The sequence below is a fragment of the Labrus bergylta genome, chromosome 17 (genome assembly GCF_963930695.1).
Source record: "Labrus bergylta chromosome 17, fLabBer1.1, whole genome shotgun sequence".
In the NCBI taxonomy this organism is placed as follows: domain Eukaryota; kingdom Metazoa; phylum Chordata; class Actinopteri; order Labriformes; family Labridae; genus Labrus; species Labrus bergylta.
In genome coordinates this window covers 9,780,877-9,801,540 of record NC_089211.1, presented here as the reverse complement: position 1 = coordinate 9,801,540, position 20,664 = coordinate 9,780,877, and the positions used below count along the sequence as shown (strand labels likewise).

The 20,664-nt window shown below is 38.3% G+C and overlaps 1 protein-coding gene across 3 annotated transcripts in view; it reads left to right on the top strand.

The window, feature by feature from the left end:
• Nucleotides 1-20,664, top strand: part of plppr1 (phospholipid phosphatase related 1) — a 56,625-nt gene that overhangs the window by 19,117 nt on the left and 16,844 nt on the right. For 2 of the 3 annotated variants that reach the window (XM_020636978.3, XM_020636976.3), the window contains exons 2-3: nucleotides 7,396-7,505; nucleotides 18,300-18,488. In XM_020636978.3, coding sequence (XP_020492634.1) covers nucleotides 7,446-7,505; nucleotides 18,300-18,488 — 249 coding nt within the window. In that variant the 5' untranslated portion in view covers nucleotides 7,396-7,445. Of the gene's footprint in view, nucleotides 1-2,645; nucleotides 2,878-7,395; nucleotides 7,506-18,299; nucleotides 18,489-20,664 lie in introns of those variants that run through there. The other variant, XM_020636977.3, reaches the window with a different exon arrangement.

Here is a 20,664-nt window from a genome sequence, read left to right as displayed (position 1 = left end):
ATCACATTACAAGCATGACTTTCCTTGCGGTTTATGTTTCCTAAGCTAACCGCCATGATCTGAAAAGTCATTGAGTCACTTGAGGCAGATTACACTGTTTATGTTCACAGAGACGGATCTGTGTGAAAGTCTAGAAGTGGAGTTTTTTTTAAATGATTTTACTCAGCAATTCAATTGAAAGGGCATTTAAGGACCTTTAAGTGGTTGAATGCACTTTGTTTTAAGAGGTGGAACTATTAATCAACTGGAAAATCTCATTTTCACTTCAGCTGACAGCTATCCACCCCTCTGAAGTGTCCTTGAACGGGACAGTGAGTCCCTATACCTGCTTCTAAGCGGACATTGATTTGATGGTGGCACTGATCTCATTTTGAGGGGAGGAAATGTTATTTTCTAGGTTGTACAGGTTGCGCCTTTTTTTTCTACAGGTCCGTCACCTTAATTCACACATATATGTTTTACTATTTTGCAGATTTTTGCAGTGCTGGTTTCTGTTCTGTTTACGGACACCAAACAGGCTCTTTTTGCTGAACCTTGTATAACAACAAGTGAAGAGCTGGGAGATGGATGGTCAGATTGTTTCCATCTGATGTCGGGTTGATTAGCTTGACTTGAGTGTTAAATGAGATTGGACAGGCACGTAGGGACTGATTAGACCTGCCTGCATGGCTGTCGGCTTGCATTACTGTTCGCCTGGATCCAATGAGTCAGTAAGATTGAAGTGTTTGGTTTCTGAGAGAATTTGAAAGTGTCTGGTTCAGTCAGTGGAACTTAATTTATAGGCAGAAAGGACGTTGCAGTTTGTACTCATGATACAGCATATTAGTGACTGATGATCTTGTTGCCACTGTCAATGCCATCCCAATCACCAACAATTAGTGTCATATACAGTCATTGTGTGTTTTGTAAACTCAGTGTTAATTTAAAATTTTGCTACATTTGAAGAACATCATAGCAGGTATAGAGAGTACGGGCAGATGGGTTAATGATGCTCAGATTTAAATGTAGGATACAAATGTATGGATTTACTCTCTTAGAGTCAAAGCTACATTGGGTGAAACCCAACTGGCTATGAAGCTATGAGTAAAAACAGAATATTTGAAAGAGGAAATACAGTTGGGAGCTATGTTGCATGTTGTTGTTTGCTACACCAGGCAATCTAATCTTATAGATAAATCCGACCATTCACCTTCAATTGAATTGACATCGTTCAGGACAGCTTTCTGTGGACTCCCATAAATACTTCCAAAGAAACAAGCATCTTTTAAAAAAAAAAGACAATTTCAAGTGCCCTGCAGCTCCTTATCAAGACTCTTGGACTGAAACACTCAACTTTGCATTTACAACTTTGAAGTTGAGGTTTTTATGCTCTTGCATGTTGACAGTCATAACCTTGATCATCTTTGAAGCAAAAGATGTGAACATTTTTAACAATAAAATTCTGTTTCGTTTGTTGTTGAGCATTAAGGGGTTATTATTGTCTCATTTCTGTCCATAAGTTATAAGGCTTCAACTAGCAATCAGTTAGCTTACCTTTGCCAGGACTGAAAATGGATAAGGATGTTCTAATCAAATTTTATAGCCCCCCTCTAAACCATTGGATATTAAGTAATGTAGTCCCAATACAACACTTTATAGATCCTTTTAAAGATATATCCAGTGTTTGTTGCTTCAGGCCATTGTTTCATTTACCTGCTTGGACAGTATTCCACTGTATTGTTTCTATTGTTTGAACTTCCTTGGGTGGATAAAATCCAAATCCTTTATTTTTACCGGCTTTTTGATCAGATTGTTTCAGTCATTCTGTCTAACTGTTAACTCCTGTTTACAGTAGCTGCTCTAAGCTAAGCTACCTGACTTTTGACTGTATCCTTATCGCACATGGACATTATGAGATTGCTCTCATAATAACTCTCAGAATGGGACTTCCAAAAAATAGAAAGAAGACTTACTATTGTCTGCAACACTTATTTTTAGTTGTTTGATGGTGATTAAAGAGTCATTTATTATTGCTTGGTATTACAGCGCTGCAGTTTTGATTGTTCTTTAATTATTCATGCTGCATTTAATAATCAAACAAGTGACATTTTAAAAATCAATTGACAAATGGGATACCAGAGAAAAATGTACAGCATCAGTAGTAAAAAGAAATGCAATATACATGTCAATATGGACTTTAAGCTTTGTGTGATTTTGACATGTGATTCTTTTTTCTTTTTTCCCCTTCACTTCTGTCATGGACGTTAACTGAGTTTTGTGCTACTTGTTAGATAAGTATGTGGCACCAGAAGAAATCCATCTTAAACTTGTTTTTAGGTTGCATACTTTTAATCCATATACAGTGTAGTGATGTAAAATAACATTTGACTAGAAATAAAGTAAATCTGAAATCCATGCCAGTGTAAAGGAATGAATTAATATCTAATCTAAATCAGATCAGAAAAAAAGCATTGGTTGTTCAAAAGTGTTTTAAAAGAATAGTTTGGAACTCTGTGCTGCTTTTCTCTCTTTTCTCTACAACTTGGCTCGGCTACAAACCTCCTCCCCTCCACATTCCTCTTCACACTCCTCTTTTCATTATTCAGAACTGCACAGAGAGAGAGAGGGGGGAGAGGTAGAGAGAGCTCTAATCGGACATAGCATTCATTTTTAATGATGAATTAAGTACGATTACAGCCCCATAGCACATTTATAAGCATTGAATATCAGCAGGGGGTATAGCTTTGCTAAGTTATACCAATAAATCATAATTTACTGAGCAGATACTCGATGTCAGGATTTCCAGAACCTCGTAAAAAACCTACCAGATGTACAACCACTGAAACTACAAAATGCATCACTGCCCTGGACCCTCTGCAATTTAAAACAATCCTATGAGTGAGTATCAATCTATTCCTGCGTCATCCAGGGCTTGAACAGCGAATGGAAAAGCAGTTTCATATTTTTCAGTCATCATGTCTTCACTTCATTCTTCTCTATGATTGTGGGCTCTCTAATGAGCTAACTCTTTGGGGAAATTGCATGTTGTTGTTGATGACTATTAGAAGGCATAATGAAATGCATCGAAACAGGAAGACAAAGAACGGAAAGCAGCCCCAGATTGTGTGTTTGTGTGAACCTATTTGGGTTAGCGTGTGTGACGGAGATAAGTTCAATCAGTGTGGAAGTCAGCTGGTTGCTCACAGCCACAGAGAAGTTGTGCTGGTTTTTCAGCTTGCGATTTCTGATTGTTAATGACTTTTCTTCTTTAAAGGCTTTATATGTGATTTTTCACACTTAAATGTAGAAATCAAGTATATCCTCTGAAAATAACTCTGTGAGTAATGACTGTCTATAATGGGTGTAACACCCGAGTCCCACTGTCTGTGATGTTTTCCGAGTCATATCTTCAGTTTGTTTACATCGCCGGGACGGCGGCTGACTCCTCCCCTCGCGAATAAAAGTTGTTTAATTGAGTGACTAGAGAAAAGAAGAATAACATACTGTACTCACTGCTCAACTGTGTTTCTAGATCACGCTCATTTTGTGTAAATTTACATGCAGTGTGAAGATACGAGCATAATAAAGATAGCTAGCATTAGCATGCTAACACAACAATGCAGCGCAAGTTGTTTTGGTTTCATGCTGGTGCTCATTTGCGACATCTGCTGGATTAAAAAAATCACATATAAAGCTTTAATTTAAAAATTAGCCATGTTTAAAAAATATGATCTCTTGAGGGCAGATTTAGACTTTAACCACAGAGAAATCCACTATTACAAAATAAAGAACAAGAAGAAGTATAAAAACAGAGTATATGCAACCATACTTTAACTCAAGTGTAACTCAAGTGTTTGGTTGTTTTATTCTTTAACAGATGCCTTTATATATCTGCTTCAAAGAACTAGCCAGTGTGGGTCACTCTGTAGCTTGTAGGGGGACGACTGACAGAAATGTGATCAATCAACCAAGTCATTTATCCAACAAAAGTACCAAACATATTCTGGTTGCAGCATAAAATATATGAATTGCATTTGAACTGCTTTTTTTTTTTTTTCACTTTTGTTGGCACTCAGACCGCCCAGTTTAGTGGGATTGTGGGCACAACTGACTGGAAGGACATTGAAGGTTAGACCCAGGACTCAACAGAAGGATTAAATCTTCAGCTGCTCTGGGAGTTCTTGTGATCTCCCAGAGGGAATTTGTAAAAGGAAAAAAGGTCAATTAGCTTTTCTGCTTGTCCTTTTGCCAATGAGAGGATAGGATAAACAGCTCAAGTGTGAATGGATGGATGGTTGGCTAGGGTACAGATTTCTCTTTCTACAACATAGGTCACACATAGGACATTTCTAAAATGTCTGTAAATACCAAACTTTTTGTGAATATCGAAAGCATAATGAGTAGAACATTTGTAAAAAAAAAAATATCCAGTAATCATTCCACATACCATGCACATAGATTGTATAAAGCCGATTGGTTTCCGAAGTGGACTTATGAGGCCCATCGATGGCGGTCACCATATTGAATTGCTGTCTCAAACTAACTTTCTGTCAACCTATTAACAGGCAAAGAGCTGGAGCTCTTGACAAACAGCTGCAAAGCCTGCCCGTCAGTCAGCTCAGTAGGAATAACTCTTACTCTTTAGAAAATCAAAAAGATTAGCTGGGGCGCTGGTGGCGCAGTGGTTAGAGCGCGCGCCCCCTCAATGTATGGAGGCGATAGTCCTTTCCCGCATGTCATTCCCGACTCTCACAAATAAATCTAAAAAAAAAAAGATAGCTAATTAAAAATGTCACCCCCGGTACAGTCTGTGCTAAGAGATAACACATTGAAAATGGTATCTCAACCCAACTTTCAATCCATCAAGGAACAGGCATAGAGGTAGAGCTTAGGCGGGGCTCAAGCCTCCTGGCACACAGCCAGGCGCGTCTCACCCGTGGGTGTTGTGGGTGTTGCGACTCCCACACTTTCACTGAAACTTAATTTCATTGGTCAGGTAAGATTTATTAAGTGACAATTAAGCCAATCGTAGCTGTTCGGTTACAGTATTTTCTCCTCTTGGTTGTTCTTTTAGCTGTATGTATTTACTCCCGTAATTTTACGATGTAGCGGAAGTCCCTTTTGCAGTTTTTCTAAATAAAAGCACATTTATTTTTATATGAAGACCGGAAATAAAGAGACTGAGCTATGAGGCAATAAGAAAAGCAAAATAAAAGCATCACAAAGAGCAGTTTTGAATCTCGTTTTTAGAGCTAACTGGGTTACTCACAATGGATGTTCATAAAGTTAGTGTCTAATTATAATCTATTGTAACTTTGTCTTGTTGTATGATGTGTCAGCTAACATTAGTTATTGTACATTAAAATAAACAGAATGTGTTGATTTGCTAGAGGGTGATAATATACTAGCATTAGAACACCCGCACTTTTAAAATCACTGCTCCACCCCTGCACACAGCTACAATGCATCCATCTGTTAGTCAAATCAGCCATTCCCCAAATTAAGCCTTAAAGAGTTTATAAATAACTCTCTTCCAATAAAGGCGCAAGTAAACTGCTTCCTGTAAACATGTTTAATTCTCCAGTAAAATGGGTTGTCAATAATGATTCTTAGGCTTTTGCATACAGCCTCAAGTGGACACTCAAGGAACTGATACAGCATTGGCTTCATTTTTCAACTGGATGGCACTTGATCATGCCAAAATTTAAAAAAAAAGGCCAAGTGATATTGGATATTTTCTCTAGCTTTCACAGTCTCTTACATGATGATGGGGAACGATGTGAGTTTGTCTTTGGAGCTAAAAGTGTGTGACAAAGCTGTAGTAGTTATCAACATGGGAATGAAAATTCACTGCCAAGCCATAGAGGTATATATGGTTCTGCAGGTGTGTGTCTAGTGGGTTTGTTTTTATTTGTGCTTCCAAGCATAATCCATAATCCTAAAAGTATACAGAGTTTATTTTCCTGATGTTCTTGACAATACCAGTCCCTCCTTCATTCACTCTATAGTCCTGCAGTGAATCACCCCTTAGCGTCTTTGAATTTAATTACAACACTAAGAATTATTTTGATTAACAAAGATTGGCTCGTTTCATAAATTAGGAATTTAAAAAGTATTAAAGGTCCCATATTATGCTTTTTCTGGTTATATATGCCCTTTAGTGTGTTTTCCAAGTGTCCTGTGCATGTTTAGGCACAAAAATTCAAAGTCCGCGGAAACGCGGCTTCTCCTGCCTCCTCCTGTTAGCTGTAGCATTAGCTGCATGTAACGCTCGGTTCTAGCCCCCCTCGATAAAAATTTGTCAGTCCGGTGTCATTGTCAGTGTGAGATCACTGATCTAAGCCCATTGGCTTGTTGTGGCAAGCCCAGCAGCTCATGTTGAAATTTCCGAGACGCGTGCTGAGCAACTGACCAATAACGACAGCGGATCGGCAGACCAATCAGAGCAGACTTGGCCCACGTGGAGTCTAACAGTGTGGGCTCAACAGAGTGTAGCTGATGGACTCAGAGCGTAGAGGGAGCAAGGAGGAGCAGTACATGAAAACAGACACTTTTTTCGGACTTTATCTATTGTGAACGTACAAAAGTAGGTACATAGATTAAATATATGTACCCCAAAAAGGGCAAAATATGGGCTCCTTAAATGCACAGTATGTAAATTCCTCTAGGGGGCTCTCAATCAAAACAATGACATAGAAGACAAAGAGGCTGGTGAGGAATCATGGGAGTTCTCTCTGCCACCTCCCCCAACCCACCCCTGATGAGAACGAACTACGAGCTGACTGTAGTCAAGACGAACGGGCGAAACAGACCTGAGGAAGAGAAAATGTTTACAGACGATGTATCCAAGTATAATTGACATGAAGTTTTAATCAAAGCAGCACATACTGCAACAGTACGGCCGCTTTCAGCAGAAACAAAATGCTCTCTGTTATTTATTTGATTTCATATTGTTCCTTTTCCTAATGCGTTCATATACCAATGATGATCAAGTTTAATTTAATGTGCAGCCTCGGTCTGAACTTAATTTATTTTTTAAATTTGGACGAACATTTAAGATTTAAAATAAACTGTCATTTGGTCTTCACAATGTTATAACCTATGACTGAAGAGACATCAGATCTGATCACCAGGTCATTTTAAAAAGCTGATCTCGAAGACAATGAGAAAGGCTGCCGCACACTGTTTCACTTTATGCTGATACATTTATTTGATCATACAACATTTCGGCCTAACTGACCTTCATCAGGTACGATTGCCAGCAAGAAAACATTTCTATGTGTATATACAACCAGAGAGCTGTTCTCGTAAATACTACAGGTCACCAAGAAATCCTAAACACATGCTGTTTAGCCTTGGTGCAGTTTAGTCATTTTCAGATATGAATGCTAACACGTCATGTTCTCATCTTTGCAGAGTGAGCTGCTGTGATTCTTGAGAGGAGACGTCTCCTGACAGGAGACAAGATGGCGTCCAACAACACCCTGCGCAGCTACTCCATCATACCATGTTTCATCTTTGTAGAGGTAAAGGCAGCGTGTGCATGCATGTGTATGACTGATAATCTCTACTGCTATACACGACATATACATTTCTTGCATATTTGTATTTTAATCATGATGTAAATGATGACTTTGTGTCTATATATGTATGTATTGAAGTGACAATTCTTCATGAGCACATGACCTCTTCATGCTAAAGTTTATACGGTTAACCAGAGCGTGAAGTTTTGGAATTAGCTGTGTGTGTTGATGTGTGTGTGTGTGTGTGTGTGTGTGTGTGTGAGTGTGCGTGTGTTAGAACTATGCCGCTCCTCCATATTTAATTACCATGTCAGCTGAAAGTCCTTAATCAGAGAGATGTCTCAGGACGCCTTGCATTACTCTCTCCTCTCGCTCTTTCTCTTTCACACTCTCACACGCACACACACTTCTCTGAGGCTACATGCTCATAACCGTCTCTTTCATCTCACGCCTTCTTCCTGACTGACCTTTTTGTCAGATTACCTGACAACCTTCCATCATGCTCTTTCATTCCATAAATGAATATATTGTCAGTTTTGCTGGTGAGTCTAACTCTGTCCTCCAGGATAAGAGAAATTGGACTATTTTTGTTTGATCATTTCTCCTTGATCCGTGATTATCGACCTTGCTGCGTCTGGTGTTTGGGATACTGTATTTTATTTCTCAGTATTTCTAAGTAGCCCTGGGGTTTTTGATCTGTCAGATATAAATAACTTGAATTTGTGTTGTTGATCATAGAGCAAGAGCAAAAATCAGCCTCCAGTGGTGAGATCATTTATTTTCTAATTTTACGCAATATGCTCCGTTCGACAAAGATTTTTCACAGTTTAACTTTGCCCTTGGGCACTGCAACCCCATCACCACGTCTGCTATAGCAGTCTGTTAAGCCATGGAAATCAGATTTTCTCAAAGACCGCAAGTTTACTGTCAGATATGAGCTATTCTCAGAATGACTAAGAGGCACTTTGCCATCTTGTGAACCGACGTCACTCACAAATGGTAATAGGAGGGAGCTTTAATACTGGTATGGTTTGCAATATACAGATGCTCTTGGATACATTGTTTACTAATGATTCTGGAACATGATGCACGGTCTAATCTAATTTGTTAGTCAGAAAAAGTCAATCATAAATTCCATGATATGAATTGCCACACTAGAAATCCCATTTGTGTCACTTTAACATCTCTTTCACTCCCACACAGCAAGACTCTAATAACACTACCAAAACTGTGAATCCGTACAGATTTCAAGTACCATCCTCCAATAAATAGTTTTCATTTTATTGACTAGGACTCGTGATTTATCATCACAAAGTCCTTCATTTCAGTAGGAAGCCCTTCTGTTGCCATCTCTGTTCAGCAATTTGCTCATTTACTGCTTTCAAGTGTCTTGGCTGGAACACAGCACGACACGCTCAGTTGGACATTGCTAATCACAGCTGTGCAATTTGTATAATTAGGATGTGTAACTAGAGGGGGGTTAATAGGTAAATAATCATTATGTTGGTAACACCGAGATCCACATCGGTGGTGGAAAAGTCTATAATCAGGATGTTTTTTACGATGGTGCTTGAAATTTGAACAAGATTTAAAACCACACTACATGTTTTGTCCAAGTAGATCAAAGAACAACAACCATATATCAGCTTGATATGAATTATAAAGAAACATACTTGATTGGCAATGGAGCTGAATAGCCAGCTTTTAGCGCCCTAACCATACTTCATCATTTAAATATTAAAGTATTAAAGTATATTTTATTACATTAACACAGTTACCTCATTGACTAACTCTCGTGCTGTAAAATGTCTTGAAATCATCAGCATGTATATTTTTACTCCAGACTAACATTCTACATAAGGCTATTGGCTTATAATGGTTTTAATTATATGAACATCAGTTGGTATCATCAGATGAAGAAAAGGGAAATGTCGGCATTAATGTATCATATATATTTTTTTATTATATTATTATAAAGTTGCTCTTTCTAAGAAAAAAAAAATATGATGTGTCCAGTTGACCCTTTTCCTAATGGGTAAAGTTTTAATGGTTTTATAAAGGGACATGCCGCTTGTTTCAAGGCTATGTCCCAGTTTAAGGGCTGCATTCTTTGAGGAGTGCATTTGAAGGCTGATTACGTCACAGTGGTCCAAGGAAAATGCGTCCTTCTTTCCCAGGCCAACAAAGGATCCATCCAGTGCATCCTAAATGGTCCGTCATATCCAATTCATTCAGTGCATGAAATTATTATTATTTTTTTTAATCTATTTTTAAAATCACAGTCTGACATCAAAACTGTTTATACAGTCCACAGTTACTGATTGAGCATTCGTTGGTTAAAAAAAATAAAATAAATGGAAGCATAAACATGAAACAAATATGAATCCAAAGAATCAAAAGTGTAAAATCCAGATGAACAAAATACTTTTTCAAAACATGGCGTCAGTATGTTTAGTAGCATTGACAGCATGTTATGATCATCAAAATGTGTTAAACTAGTTTCTACAAAACTGACATCAGTCAAAACTTTAAAATACACGTTAGCTTCAGTAATTAGTTTAAGTAAATTATAATCACCAAATTTCAAACTTTTGTACAGACATGTTGTACAAATTATAGCATTATTGTATCACAGCAAGTTCATAAATCAAACAACTGTGTCGTAAACCACTTTGGAATTGTTCTTCTCTCAAGATGTGCCAAAAAAAGATACATTTCCTCCATTTTGCAGCCGAGAACATGCCCTGCTCCAGAGAGATGTACTGTAAAAGCCCATGGAGAAGTAAGCTGTCTTTAATTTAATTTCTCAGTTTTCAGTTAGTCCCTCTCCTATGCACAAGCAGCTCTTAAAGGCTTCCTATCCATCTCCCTGTCTCCCTTTTCTTCCTCTTCTTTGATGTCTCTGTCACATCCACACACGCTCATTCCTCTCTCCCCTCCTTTTCTCTGCTAAGCTCCTTCCCTCCTTTCAATCTCTCATCTCTTCTCATTTCTCATGGTGTCACAGGAACTCTTCCTTCCATTCACCTTCTTTATCCTTCACTCCATCTGATTGCCTCTCTCTCTCTCTTTCCCTCCACCTTTGTTTCCTCTCTCATTTTGTGTCTTCTTCTTACTCACCTCGCCTGTCACGAACCAAGTAAAGCAGAGGGAAGGTTTGGGTCAAATGACCAGAACAAAGCCTCCTGATTGGAGCAGCTCGGTCGCGCAGTTCAGTGCCTTGAGGGAGTGTGACGAGAAAGATGTTTATTTATGCTGATTTGTTTATAAAGTCGTGAAACTTGTTGCTTTTCTTTTTACCCATTACTGAGCATCAAGATGATCTTCTTTGCCATCTTCCTTTACTGTGTGAGCGACTGCAGGGAAAGAAATGGGGACTGAGATGGGAACAATTATAAGAGGAGGGAAGAGTCTTAGATGGTGTGCAACAGGAAGATGGGACCCATAGGACAAAAGACGAGAGAAGAGATTAGAAGGAAGATGACAGTAAAAAAAAAAAGAAAAAAAAAAAGACAGGAAGCAAGTGGAAGGTTGAAAAAATGAGAAATTAATTAATAAGAGGTGAGTTCTACTGAAGAAGAGGGAACTGATACACACTGCACATTCCCATAGATGAGATTATATAATACACACAGCCCCAGGCTTTCATTAATCTTTCATTACTTCTTCAGACTTCATATGCTAAACATAAACCTGGCTGTTTTTTAATGTTAGGGAGGGTCCTTAAAAGCCACCTGCAACAGGATGAAAAGAAATGAACAAATCCCTGGACCGTTGTTGGTGTAAATTCTTCTGTCAACCATTAGAGAAAATCTCTCTCATCTTATTAAATGTGCCAGTGTGGTGTAATAATGTTCTTGGCTGTCATCATATCAAAACAAAAAAAAAAAACATCCCATAGAGACTGGTCGTTTTTTGATGTTGCTCTGCCTCTCTGTTGGATGCATCATGCAATATGATTTCAACGTGGGGGTCTCTGGAGAGGGGCTTTTATCTTGGGAATAGCATGTTAAATTTAGTTTTGGAACACAGAAAACGCAGCCTAATTAAACCTGATTTTTAGTTTGAAGTGTAGACAGAACACATGCCTGCACCTGAAACAAAAGGACAGTTACATAACAGTCGTTTGTATGTGACTCCAGGACTTAAGAAAATCACACATTCTTCTTAAACTAAATGTTTTTTGGGTCAGAACCAAAAACCTTTAGTTTAAACCTGAATCAGTTTTTGTTTTTGTTTTGTTTTTTAAATATTTCTTTTTGGGCTTTTTGTCCCTCTAATGGAGAGATAGGACAGTGGATAGAGTTGGAAATCAGTGAGAGAGAGTAGGGAACGAAATGCGGGAAAGGAGCCACAGGCCGGACCACGGCCTCCACACACGGGACGCGCGCACCAACTACTGCGCCAACAGCGCCCCAAACCTGAATCAGTGTGTGTCTAGGGAAATATCCAACCCATTTGTTCCCCAAAGACAGAGAAAACGTACTTACTATACCATACAAATGAACAGCTGTCTGCCTGAAAGTACGTTAAGTAGCAATTTGGAACAACATAACTGCAAGAACTTTGGACTAAGCTTCTGTTTTACTTAACCTGTAAATGTGTGTCCAATTCAGATCTTGTAGTTTTAATTTACCAAAGAAGAGCATCTGCCACAATACATCCTGAGAGACTATAGTCATAATATGATTCAATAGAAGATGGGTGAACATTACTGGAAACAAAATACTAAATACGACACAAACAACTGTAATCACTAATGCAGAGAAGAGGGAGTCACCATATAGGGGTGGGGCAGCGGGTCACGCAGCTCAGAGTGCAGCAATTTGAAATTAAGTTACCGTGCACGTCTCTGTATAATACTGAGCTGAATGCACTTGCAGCATTCATGATTATATTATCTCTCTCGTTGTCTCAACCCAACCTGGTTACAGGCAGAGAGCTGGCGCTAAGACGGGCCCTTAGCCTCTTAGCAAGCTGACAGCTAAAGCAGCTCCAGTGTGCCTGCTTTCAGTCAGAACAGTGACACTCCTAATTAAGATCAACTCTTAAAAAAGTATGTTTATCTGTACCTGACCAAGGCACAAAACCAAAGAAATCCACAACTGAACCAACAGAACTTGGATGACCTGCTGAAACCCCAAATAGCATAAAATGCAGCATGACATTTCATTGAACCAAAATCACACAACACAGATTTGTTACACAGTAGCTGGGTCAGGTTTTTCAATGCATTTAAAGCATGTAACTGGTTTATAATTTCTTTTCAGAAAAGATTATGAATGAAAACAATCATGTCTTGCTTCAGGGCTCATACTCCCATTTAAACAAGTGATGATTTTATCAGTCCATGGGAGGATACATGTTGCCGGCCTCCCTGTCACCTAAAAACAGAAGTGTTGCATTAAGGTCTAAATCCGGGCAAGCCAGGCGAAGATGCCAGAATCTGTCAGTCTTTTCTTCTAGTTTACTAACACAGCATGACGGGGGAAGCAGAATCTAGGACTTGGTGTTGGATTATATAACATTGTGCTGGTTGTTTTCATGGTGTGAAGGAGGAGCTGCGTGTTTGGACTGACAGTAAAAAGACTTTGGAGTGAAGGGAAGGGGAAAAAAAGAAGGGATTTGGAGGGCTGGAGGAGGAGAATGATGGGTACAAATTTAATTAGGGTTTGATTTCTGTGATGAAATTGGCTGTTATATATTTCCAATCCTACAAAAATGTATATTATGAAGTGGTTTCATATCCACGACACACGAGTCAAATGTAAAAAAGTAGGACTAGTCTTCAACCTGACTCATTAATATCTATCATACAACATCTTTCTATGGTTTGCTTACATTTCCATTTTCCTTGCATTAGCCACAACAAGCTTCCAATCCAAAGTGTTCTTTTTTTTTATCTCTCTCTAAGAAGAGCAAATGTATGTTTTTAAAGTTGGACTTCTTTATGTGACTTTTGCCTTTAAATAGCCACTTAGGTCACAGGTACATGCCAAGACAGTAGACTCAACAACATCAGTTATACTACATTATCTTTCTGTGGTTGCAAACACTAGCTAAAGGAACCTGGTGAACTGCTTTCAACAGACCAAGTCAGACTAGTAGCAGCAAAACTTATAACCTATTCTAGTCTAAGTTTATTCTCACTTACCGCCTGCATTGACTGAAATGCGTAGAATCTTTACGGCAGTACAAGTGTGATACATTGTACAACCCTTACAGTATGTTAAGCATCCGAGTGTTAGCACGTCCTGTACATCCAGTAGACATAGTTTACGAGTTGTTTTTCCATCCAACTCATGAATGTAGGTCAGCTACATCGAACTAATGGTTTCTTTTCTCTCTCTTTTTAGTTCTGTATTGCTCTTTCCCCACATTTGAATAAAACATCTGCCTCTTTAGCTGCTTAATGCTATGTTCTATACAAGTGGTTCCCAACCCTTTTTTTTGCCTTGTGACCCCACTTTGACTTCACGCAACTCTGGCGACCCCAGACATCCCAAACACATTGAGCTATTTGGTCAAAATTGTTTTCAATCGTGTAATAGTTATTCTTCTGCATTGCAAGTATGAGTACGTGTAAGAAGCGATGGCTGCGCTCCAGTTCAGGCAGTCAACTCAAGCTGCACTGATTTCACACTTGACATGCCTCATTCTGAACAATCACCTGACAACCCCTCCTTCCAATTAGCTGCCTATTTAAACTGCAAGATTTATCTTTTCGCTGCCAGCTCTGACCTGTAGTACTGCACTCTTGCTCAGCATTCACCTGTAGGCTCCTACTGGGGGGGGGGTTAAAGATAAACTCCCATCACTCCTCAAGTTTCTGCATGTAAAATAATAATAGTAAATTATTGTTTTTTTGGAATTGGCCCACAGTAGCCTGTGATCAATATATTTTAATATACAAGAATTGTTTTTTATTGATCAATAAATAAACATTTCAGACAACCCCATTAAATGCCACGTGACCCCACATGGGATCTGGATCCCAAGGATGAGAAAGCCTGTTTTGTGCGATGCTCATTGCTCACCTGCTTGTTGCTACCTCTTTGGGGGTTTATCAGGGCTTTGTTCCAGCTTTAATTGAAAAGCACTGATTGTAACTGGACAAAAAAAAAGAGTTGGGGATTATTAGACTCAGAAACTTGTAAGTAATTAATTTAGAAATGGTAACTGTATGAAATGATTTTATTCTCGTACTCCTTTGATGTAATATAATATTCCAAACGGTGCTGAGAAGTGTGTCTTGTTAAAAAAGCAACAGAGGTACATGGCTGCATTAAAATGGCCGAGGATGTTGGGTAAAAAAAAAAAAAAAAAAAAAAAGGAGAATCGTGCCCTCCAAGCAAGAAGGATAATGGTGTGCTGCAGTTACTTTGTATTACCATTTTACGACAGCCAGTCTCCTCAGTCTGGCCTTCACACAGCTAATGCAGCGTGACACTGGCTGTGGAGTGAATATAATGGAGCCACAAGTTATGCTTTACTGTGAAAGGGACACTTGTCCAATTGTAGAACTGCCACACAATGCAACCTCATAAAGAAATCACAGAAATAGCTTCCAGCCTCCAGAATTTCACTGCACCAACTTTTTTTTTTATTATTATTATTCAATAATGTTGTTGGCAGAACTCTTTTAAAGTGAAGAACAAGCAGGCTCAGAACCTTGCAATGTTTGTTGACTGCAGGTCAGACAAAAGAAGACGGGTAAGATCAGGCTCTACAAGTTTAATTTTTGTCCATCATGGCCAGTTTTGGCAATTTGCCTCAGCCTGATGACTCTCATAATGCCTAATAACTATTATAACTATTTATATGATGTATAGTGTGGAGAAGAATAATGTGTGTGTGTGTGTGTGTGTATGGAGGGGGTGAGGGAATATTAATCAAAAAGATCTAAGAGAATTATTATAAGTGATATACTATAAGTACATCTTGATCTTTCCAATACACCAATGTTTTGTAGCAGCAACATTTACTATTTAGGCTGCTGACTGAACACAACACATACCTGGTTGATGTTGTTCCTGAGCTTCAGGCACACTTTTATCCAAATGCTAATACATTCTCAAGGTCAAATTCATTGAATTTACAGTTTTAATAATGAACTGCACAGTGTGTATTTTGGTGTACCCCTCTTATTAAAGTGCCCTTTCCAGGTATTTTCTCGTAATGACAGCTAAAGCTTTGTGATCCCACTAGGTATTACATGGCTTTTATGCAAGCGAAGGAATTAGCATATTTTTAGGGAAGACATGTGCATAATGTTTAAGCAGATTATCCTGCTGGAACTTGTTGTTTGTGGAACAACATGAAATCATGATATTATCCTATATCATGCTGTCTTGAAGACGAGCTGGGGATTATTTTTAGACTTATTGAAACCCATGTATGTAATTGTTGCTCATGTGATTTACTGAATATGTTGTATGCCTCAAGTTTTGAGTATAACCCTGCTGAGGGAAGGTTTGGGGTGCAGCCAAGTATTCATGTATGGTTTCTTGAAGCAGCAAAGATGCTAATGCAGGTGAACTGTGAAGATGTGTGACGTTCTCCCCGGCATGGTTCATCTGGATTAATCATATAAAGGAAAAATATTGCTAACTAGCTTTGTGTTATTTAAAAAGTTGGCACAGAAACCAATAGAGCTCACGCCACACACACCGACACTCAGACACACACACACCTGGACATCTCCTCATGGCCATCTGTCACTCGGCTGGATCTGCCAACTTTTCTCTCCCGTCCTCGGTAAACACCGTTGCTTTCTCGCCATCTCTGTCTGAACCGCAGCAGACATATTGTCCAGTGTGGTTCACGTAATCTCCATTTTCATATTCATATAAGAATACAATTTATTTGTATTAAGACATACTGACGTTTGATTCAAACCAATCTCCAGTATGTCTTATCAGTTTTGTGGTGTCTGACATAGTCTTACATATTGCGATTTATGGGTTGTAGTAACATAGTAAACTGCCTTAAGCCCTGTTTGGTAACTGAGTCAGTCAGTCAGACAGTCAGGCATGAAGCCTGTAAAAGCGTCGTCACAGGAAATAGTCAGCAAGATCATCCACGTAGCAAGTGTGGCTAATGCTTGGAAAGAATCGTGTCATAAGAAAACAACATTATCCCCCACACAAAGTGAGTCAACATTTCCTTCAGTGGTAGAGTTATTTTAATGTGACCGTCGTAGATTTCTTTGCCTCTTCTGGAATTTTTAACAACCTCATTCTTCTTGATTAAAGTGCCACTTTTTTCCCATTCCCGAAGTGTGATAAAACAAAATTGTCGGCTATGGTAGGTAGAAATCCGTAGGAGACAGTAAACCACCCACAATGAATGTACTTGTGGGGTTAAGAAGATGAAAATGATAAAAATCCACAGCTTAAAAACAAATCGATCAGATACACTGTAAATGAACAAAGCATCACAAAGCAAAAGTTATTCTTTAGAGTACTTTCATATGTTTAGCTGGATTGCAAACACAGTCACAACTTTTTTGGTTGACTGGATTTTGCAGGCTGGAATTTTTTTGTATCCCATCAGATATGTTGACTTTTGTTGCCATGCAATAGTTAGCTTTTTAAGTTAGTGCTGTTAATCAATGTCCAGTGGAAATGTGATATCCTTATTGTGTGGTTCTTCTCCTGAAGTCATGCAGATTTTTCTGCAGTAGCATGGGGACACCTAGTGTTTGGTTGAAATATTACAAATGGCTGACATGACCATGTTGAAAGTCAGGAACCATTCATAATACCACTAAAACTTTTATGCAACGTTTAGAAATATTTAGCAGATTTGTCATCTTCAGCTACTAAATGTGAAGGGATAATCAGACACGCATCCCTGTATTTATCTATTTTTCATAATCTGGATATTTCACTGTGAGATTGATAATGAATTTTATATTTTGTTCTTTTTCTTTTGTTTTTCGTTGATTTGAATGTTTTTCACAGTGAAAAAAAATAAGCTGATTAGCTGTTTTCCTAATGCAACATTCATGTGACTATAATTCATATTTCCTTTCAGTGCCTTTGCATGAGTAAGATTTCCTACTCCTTCCAGTTCCAATGACGTTGTCGGGCTTTTCTTCCAGCTGGAAGCCGTTCTAGAACCCCATCACTTTCCTTTTTATAAAAATCCAGTCACAGTGCCAGCTACGGCGGCAGTATCACTATATATGTGGCAGAATTATACAAATGACGATCATTTATAGAAGCCGAATGAAAAGCCGTATCTCGCCGTGTCTTACATTTTATATTCTAGTGTTGGTTTCTTATCAGTGACTAAGGATAGCACAAATAAAAAAAAATAAAAAAAATCGCCTGCAGCCAATTCTGGATAGAGAGCGAAAGGAGGCCAGAGACAAAAGACGACGTTAGAGGGATAAAAGGATGAGGGGGTGAGGGAGGAGAGGAGGTGGTAAGTGATGGTGGTGGGGTGCTTGTACATGACGAGTGTGCATGAGAGAGAGAGAGAGAGAGAGAGAGAGAGGAAAAGAGAAGGTTTTAGAGGATTTATGTGGATGTTTTGTGTAAAAACCTGGTACAACTGAGATAGAACTAGAGTGATGTTCAGGGAACAGCCAAGGAGCAAGTCCCTCAAATAAATTGACTTCTAGCACTGAAAACTGAGTCTGGCAGGATAACCTTCAGCACACTGGATATACAACTAACAAGTCCCCATTTCCACTTCTTCTTCTTTTCTTCTCTTTCTTCTTCTCCTCCTTTATTTCCACTTTTTCTCTACTCTCTTGCTTTCTCTACTCCAAAAATGTTTTTCTTCCAGCTCGTCATCATGTCCGGCACGGTGTTGTTGGCCTACTACATGGAGTGCACGGATCTGTTCAGCGTCCATGTTCAAGGATTCTTCTGTAATGACGCTGAGCTCATGAAGCCGTATCCTGGCACAGAGGAGTCCAGCTTCATCCCTCCCCTCATCCTCTACTGTGTGGTTGCTGCTGCTCCAACAGCTATAGTGAGTAAAAGCACATTTCATCTGTACTTCACTACAGTGTGTCAAATTGCCAACTTCTGAAAATATTTGTCACACATGCTCGAGCGTAATCAACAATAAACACATGTTGTGTACATGAGCTCCTTCAGGCTCTGTCAGCATTATTGTTTTATTTTTTTAGAGCAAACATTTCTTACAGCTTACACTTTACCATTTGAAAACAAATTATTTTGTTTTTTTTATTAATTTAATTTTTGATTTTTGACAAAAGACACAAAAACTTTAACTGTGACATAACCACAACTTCTCTCATATAGATGACAGGCTTCATTTGGAATTCAAATCACGTTTTTTACCTGACAAAACATGACCTACTTCTGTGACACTATCTGTTAAGTGCACATTGGTTCTTCACTGTTGTATTATGCAAGTGGTAATTGTAGAGTTTTTTTTGTTTTTGACCATGGATGCTGTCTAAAAAGTAAATGTAAGTTATTGTGTGACAATTACACTTAACAACAGTGTTGTGCAAAATAAGAGTGCAATGATCATAATGTCAGCCAACAGTGTTTTTTTCACCAATATTATAAATGTTTTTTATGACACTGGTATTGGAGGAATATTCTTTATCAGCCAATACTCATGTCTAGGTTGTATCGTCAGTATCAAGAAGTAAAAAAAGGTTTCTGAATATCTCTGAAATATTGATGAATGGGTTAAACAAGCAGACTTTACATTCAGCTATGCATCTTGCATATTTGATGTACAGACTTGAGTACTGACTGATACTCAGTGCTCCTCCAAGACCAAAACATTTACACATTATAGTAATTGTGTATGTGATTTCATGTTCTGGCCTGGTTCTGGACACTGAAAGTATCTTGACCGAAAGATGACGACCAGCAGCACCTCTCTAATGTCCTGTGTCACAAACAAAGTTCAAGAGAGGAGATAAACACTATTTGAAACATAAAATTACTTCATTTTGTGATTTAACTAGTTGATACTATGTTAAGTTTTAATTAAAGAAATGCACCCTTAAGATATTTGATGAAAAAAACACTGATTGCACCTATGTTGCAAGCTTTGAAACTAACTCGACACCGTTTTTTTATCACCACAAATATAGTTTACTTGAAATAAATGTTTGTAACACAACAAGAAGTAGTTTGCAACAGAATATATGTTCCTATATCATTGGTGATGTTCTTTTCATGACAAAATACGAGATCTGATTAAATACCACAGCTACTTGTCCAACTAAAGGGCATTTTATTATCTGTGTAATTTTTAGTTTACTTCATAGTCCATCTTTTTGCACTTTTCATTCACTTTAACGTGGACTAAGGACTGATATTTTCTGTTTCTCAACGTGAGACATCCTGCTGCAGGAGCAGTGTATGTTGTCTGAATATTAAGGACAAATAGTGCAGTCAGATTTTGGACATTCACCGCTGCCCTGGCCACAAAATGGCTTTTTCCAGCTGTTACACCATTCATCCATGAATCATTCAGTTATGCTGAACCATGCATCTGTGTGACTTTATGAGCAAATTAAGATTTGTAGGTTTGTGGGAGTTTAACCATAGATTTTTCTGTTATAGTAGAAAAAATCATTTGTGCCTACATTTCTTGCCATGACTTTTTAAAATATCCTTAGAAAAAAGGGTCAGTTATAGTTAATTAAAAAACCTTATGACCAATACAATTTGAATTTCCCAAGCTGTTCACTTGTAGAGTTGAGTTTGTTAACGTATAGAGCTGAATGAAAGGTGTAGCTGCATCAATGGTGAGAGGTACATATTGTTGATAAAAGTTCTCTTAGTAATAGCACCGTTCAGCCACAAGGTGTCAGTTTAGCTCCATGCCTATTTTCTCCAACAATCAAAGCAGACCAGCCACCATATGTCTCTGGACCCCTGGATTAGAGTATTATTCAACCCATGTCAAATATTTTATGAACACCTTCTGAATCATGTCTGCATGTGTGTGTTTGATCAAATGAATTTTTATCTCACATTTCAAATGGACCATATATTGGTCCATATATATATATATATATATATATATATAAGAGATACGTCTATTGGCTTTTAGATTCGTTATGGTCAGACACAAGGCTCAGTTTGTTGTTGCAAATTTAAATAATAAATAAAGCATAAACAAAAAGCATAAATGTGACGCACCACAGTTGTGT